A 5,775-nucleotide genomic window follows, 5' to 3' on the forward strand; every position below is an offset into this window, starting at 1 on the left:
TCATGTCACCGCGCTTCCTTGTCGCCCTCTTGGGGCTGTGCACGCTGTGCGCGGCGTCGCCGTTCCCGTCGTGCCGCGGCAACGCGAGCTACGACGTGACGTTCATCAACCTGCTATCGCCGGCCGTGTTCGGCTCGCGCATCCCGGCCTCCGGGCTGGTGTTCGCGCCGCTGACGGCGGTGACGCACTCCAACCGCGTGTCGCTGCTCACCGTGCGCGGCTTCGCGTCGCCGGAGGTCGAGGCGATCGCGGAGACGGGCAACAACGCCGGTCTACTCGCGGCCGCGCGCGCGCTGCGCGGCAAGGGCACGCGCTCCGTCGTCGCCGCGGACGGGATGACGCTGCCGGGCAACGCCACGACGCTCCGAGTGTCCGTCAACTGCGCAAACCCGTTCCTGACCGCGCTCGCTATGGTCGCGCCCTCGCCGGACTGGTTCGTGCAGATCAGCAACCGCAACCTGTTCAGCACGCGGAGCGGGGCGTTCGTGCCCAGCGCGGCGGGCTTCCTCGTCGCGTATGACGCGGGCACGGATAGCGGAAGCGAGTTTACGGACCCGGGTGACGCTAGCTTGGACGAGCCGACCGTGCCGCCGCAGAACATCGCGCCGCTCGTGGAGGACGTCACGGATAGGTTTGATGGAAGCATTGTTGGCAAGTACATTGTTAAGAGGGTCGCATAACTTGTTAACGTACGGCTTTTGTTAAAATAGTTTTGGGTAGTTGCTATGAATATGACTGCCATAGTCATATTTATGGACATGCAATACTGAGCTTGTTGCATGTCACTTGCTGCTTGCTCAACTTGTCCAGATTGTTACTGACTCAACCTGTCCAAATGGTTAGTGACTCAACTTGTCCAAATAGCTACAGACACCTTACGTGTCGTATGAAGCTAACCAAGTTAAGAAATGCTCTAGCCTAGTAAAGAGTATATAACCAACTCTGAATGACTGTCCCCATTGAATAAAAAGACAACCGAGTACCCGTTCTACTCCGTTCACAGTACCTGTTCTCGTCCTCGCTCTGCTCTGCTCTCGCCCTCGCTCTGCTCCGCTCTGCTCTACCCTGCTCTGTCCCTGCCCGTCCTGCCTCACAGTTATCAATCGCTCTGTACGTCTGACGTCGTCTGCCCCCGTTACGCATATCTCTCTTAGTTGCGCGTTTGTTGCTGGCTCGCTGCTCGTAGACGTCGGCGGAGGTGGGCGTTGACGCTGACGGATTGACTACCTCGCTCCCTGAGAGGGGCTCCTCCCCGCAGCGCGATGCGACCTGGCACGTCTGCGAGACGGGCATGGCGGGGTGTCGCCGGGCAATGGGTAGTGGCGGCATGCCCAATTGATGAATGAATTCGTTCACACGTATGCGTACGAAACGTGTACGGAGAGATAGCAATGCAACGGACGTGTCGGCTTTGGTGCCTTGTCACATCCTTGCTGCTCCGTTCCACCGCCTCCGCCCCGCGCACACACATCTCTTCTCCACCAAGAATCGGCACGGCGTGGCCTCTCCAGCTTGATGTCAAGCTGTCAACAGCGTGGTACAAGCTGTACAAGACGGCAACTTTACGGTGGGTACAAGTAAAGTTGTACCCAAGCCCTGCGCTTCCAATTAGTTGGAGAAATTCCCCCGCCGCGGCGACAGGCACCGTCTCCGACCCTTGCGCTGCGCTTCTGCACCCAATCGCTGCGTCGCTTGCCCCCGCACTGCTTCGCCAACGACTGGAGCGCACCCGGAAAACCATGCCCTCCACGTCTCTCTCGACGCCGCTGCGAGGCAACCGCTTCGAGGCAACTGCTTCGGGGCAACTGAGAACCTTCGCGTACAGCTGACACCGCGCCAGCGTGAGAACAATCTGTCCAGCGCCTACGGTAAATTTACTGCACTTTCGATGCCCCCCGCCGCCAGCAATACCAAGCCCGCTGTACCGTGCGTACGCGCCCGCGTCCTCCCGCGTCCCCCTGGCGGAGCCGCTCCGCCCGTCCACGTCATCGGCGGCCCCTTGCGCCCGCCTTGCATGTCTGTCGTTTTCCCCTTGCCCAACCAATGGACTCGCCCCCAGTTTTAATACCTGTCCCGAAGATACAGTCTTCCCATCACATTGGGTTCGTAGCTCAGCGGTTTGACGCGCGGTAGAGCAATCGACTGCAGATCGATAGGTCGCGTGTTCGACTCACGCCGGACCCTCTAACTCTCTTTTTGCTCCTGTCCATGTCCCACCAACTCTTTAGTCTGTGGTCTACGCCAGTTTTTCTCCGACAGTTGTTCCTCGTGTGAGGTCACGTTTCGCTTATTCTGAAGAGGGAAAAAGATATCTTCGCCACCGCAGTTGACTTCTGCGTTGCGAAAAGATAGGGCTTTGTGGGAACGGGATGTCCCTTTCCGGTTGTTTTTAAAACTGCCGGGTAGAGAAGCTTTTTGGAGCAAACCTTGAAACGTTTTGCGTTGATATCTTCGAGTCCTCTTCGAGTCCAACAACGCCATTTCGAAAAGGCAACTGCGTGCTTTCTGTTTTCCTAACTGTTTTCCTGATGTTCTGCAAGACGATGCAGGTACAGTTTTGCCTTGGACAAGTGCGTTCAGCAAGCATTCTCCAAAACCACTTTCTCAACTGCTGCTGTGGGTGAAAAGGGGTGTCACCGGAAGAGAGAACAAGAAGGCAAGGAAAGTGTCGCGATTCACGCATTTCACTGTAATGCACTACCACGTTCCAGAAATGTCAAGTGCGGCGGCGGCGTGTACGGCGTGTACACGCGTACACGTCACGGCGTGTACACGCGTACACGTCCGCGTTCGCCGACTCCATCCAAACATGGCTGTCCATGCTGTCTTAAAGGAGACCCTGATGTCAGGCTGTCAACAGCCCGGCCCCGACCTCCCCCGACACGAACGAAACATGAAGATAGTGGTAACTTTACGGCGGAACTCCCCCTTCCCAGGACATCGGACGGTAGACTAAAAACTAGACTACAAGTAAAAACCCAAGAGAAAAAGACATGTGAGTGAAGCGAAGAGGAGAAGGCGGGCCCCAACGGGACCGGGGATGCGTGGGAGGGGAATAGACATATAAAGTTTACTCGAGTAGAGAGGGGAGACGAAGGGGGAGACGAAGGGGGAGACGAACGGGGAGACGAAGGGGCCGGTGGTGCGCCGGCCGCCTACACTAAATACGGGACGGCCGCGGTGTGCAGAACAACACGGCCACGCTTGGTTGACGCCAAGTGCTCGACCATCACTCGCTATTTCCCGTGGTACTGTACCTTCAGTGTACACAGACGCGTACTGTACTGTACAAGGTCTGTGCGTCGTGAAGGAATACTGTAGATGGAAGCTCAGATTTATGGTAAAGTTGAAATTTCGGAAAAATTGAAGAAAAAAGTTGCCCTCGTTTGCCACTATTCTTCTCACACGTGTCAACCTGTGCACGTGTCAACCTGTGCACGTGTACCCATCGCCTCGCAACATTCAGATTCGCGCCCCGCCTTGACCCGGCGCCAACGCTTCTCAACTCACCGCTGATTCACTAATTCAACTACCTCTACATCCCCTCCGTCCGAATGCTTGGCGCCGCTGTCAACGTTTCTTAGTCCTCTGTCTTCGATGTCTTCGAGGAGGACAAGCCTTCGCGACGCAACACTTATCAACACTTATTACACCTTAGTACGCTCGCATCCCTCTAGAGTTGCTTACTGAGTGACGAAAGGGAAGCACGTCGGTAGTTCATACATACACATCATACACATACATGGACTGCCACCTCCATCAAGCAACCTTCTCACGCATTCATAACAAACAAACAACCTCCCCACTACAGCCCACTACAGAACTACCGCGAACAGTTGCAAACGCATTACTAATGTCTCGGGCGCCAAGCGGCCATCGCACTTTGATACTTATACAACTAGCTACACAACTAGCTTCATGATAGCAACCAGATAGCCCGTCCTTGCAACTGCGACCTCGTGATCGTGGTCTATCTGCAAGTCTCTTGCATTGTCCAACTGGGCCAAGACAGCCTCAGACCCATCCTCTCGCCTTTGCACAATTCCTCCGTCCCTTGCAAATATTTGTGATGTTCGTCTTGCACGAGAAGCAGTACTCAAGTCTGCCGTCTTCAGGAACCGACTCGTGATTTCATCCCAATCTTCTTCCCTCCCGGTATGAAGTGTAATCCCTCTCTCCACGTCCCACACCCGCACGCTCTTGTCAAACGATCCAGATACAACACGTCTTCCGTCCCCACTCATCGCCACGCTATCCACCCAATCCGCGTGTCCAACTAACGCCTCCCCGACTTGTGCTCCCGTCTCCACGTCCCACACCCGCACGCTCTTGTCCTTGGATCCGGATACCACACGTCTTCCGTCCCCACTCATCGCAACGCTAGCCACCACACCCGTGTGTCCAACTAACGCCTCCCCGACTTGTGCTCCCGTCTCCACGTTCCACACCCGCACGCTCTTGTCCCGGGATCCAGATACCACACGTCTTCCATCCCCACTTATCGCAACGCTCCACACCGGACCCGTGTGTCCAACTAACGCCTCCCCGACTTGTGCTCCCGTCTCCACGTCCCACACCCGCACGCTCTTGTCCCAGGACCCAGATACCACACGTCTTCCGTCCCCACTCATCGCAACGCTATCCACCCAACCCATGTGTCCAACTAACGCCTCCCCGACTTGTGCTCCCGTCTCCACGTCCCACACCCGCACGCTCTTGTCCCGAGATCCAGATACCACACGTCTTCCGTCCCGACTCATCGCAACGAAATGCACTCCCGACCTATGACCGCGGAAACTTCTCAATACTTTCCTCTCCGATGTACTCCACACCCTTAACGTCCCGTCTTCATATCCCACAACAACATACCCCTTCCTCTCACAGAATGTTGCGCAGGTAGCGCTCGTCACGCTCGGGTTTTCTCCAGTCACTTCGGGGGTTACTCTTCCAATGCGCATCCCAAAAATTTCCCGCAAACCCCTTTCGCGCCTGCTTGCTCCAAGCTCCTCTGGGCCCCGGCTCTCCGCTTCGAACTCGCCTTCTAATCGAACCATCTTCGTCTCCTTCTCAGCAGATTGCGTGCAAACTGTTATTTCTCCCCCGGACTTCTCCACCTGACATCCAAACACTGCACCCCTGCAATCTATGCCGACTTCAACTTTTCCAGTATTATCATACGGCAGAACAATCTGCTCCACCAACCTTCCATCGGCTCGCGCTACACACTCACTCACAGGCCGCACCCACGGCCGTGGTGCGTATTTCTCGATTTCTTCCAGGATCTTTTGCACACAACCTGATTCCCGTGCCTTGTGCTTCACTCGCCCATATAGTTGAAAGTAAATCCCGGCACTACTTTCACCACAAAACGATATACTCAGTCGCGCAGCCCGCATCATCAAAACCATCCCATCCACTGCATCCTCATCTACCCCTACCCTTCCCACCTCCTGCCCACTTCCTCTTTTCCGCTTCAACTCCCTACTCAACCCCTTCACAGCTTCCTCGTATTGCCAAACCCCGCCTCTCTGTACCACTGTCTTCACCCATCGCGCACTCAAAAATAATCTCTTCAGCTCCTCTACACACCCACCCTGTCTCAGAACACGATATATGTTCTCGAAAACATACTCCTCCCGTCCGCTCTTGCCCTCTCCATCTCGGCCCTCACTCATTGCAAGCAACCCTCCTCCTGCACTGCATATATCCCCCATCTTCTTATACCACTCTTCTACACCCTCCTTCTTCTTCGCTTCTTGCACCGCGAAATCGTGC

General features: G+C 55.7%; 2 protein-coding genes; both read right to left on the minus strand.

Annotated features, from left to right (window-relative positions):
• Nucleotides 1-88: 88 nt before the first annotated feature.
• On the minus strand, nt 89-742 carry CHC_T00000055001 (hypothetical protein). Its single transcript, XM_005717857.1, has one exon. The coding sequence runs from the start codon at nt 740-742 to the stop codon at nt 89-91; it is 654 nt and encodes a 217-aa protein (XP_005717914.1).
• Nucleotides 743-3,699: 2,957 nt separating this feature from the next.
• Nucleotides 3,700-5,775, minus strand: part of CHC_T00008838001 (WD40-repeat containing protein) — a 4,049-nt gene continuing 1,973 nt past the window's right edge. Inside the window, 2 exon segments of the mRNA XM_005717858.1 lie at nt 3,700-3,902; nt 3,903-5,775. The exon segment at nt 3,903-5,775 is cut by the window's right edge and continues 1,973 nt beyond it. Of these exon segments, the coding sequence (XP_005717915.1) occupies nt 3,903-5,775 (1,873 nt within the window). The 3' untranslated portion in view covers nt 3,700-3,902.

Source organism: Chondrus crispus, genomic scaffold, assembly GCF_000350225.1.
Source record: "Chondrus crispus Stackhouse genomic scaffold, scaffold_350, whole genome shotgun sequence".
NCBI classification, from domain to species: Eukaryota; Rhodophyta; class Florideophyceae; order Gigartinales; family Gigartinaceae; genus Chondrus; species Chondrus crispus.

Coding starts and splice junctions, on each gene's coding strand:
- CHC_T00000055001 (XM_005717857.1), bottom strand. CDS start 742: ATGGCAGTCATATTCATAGCAACTACCCAAAACTATTTTAACAAAAGC.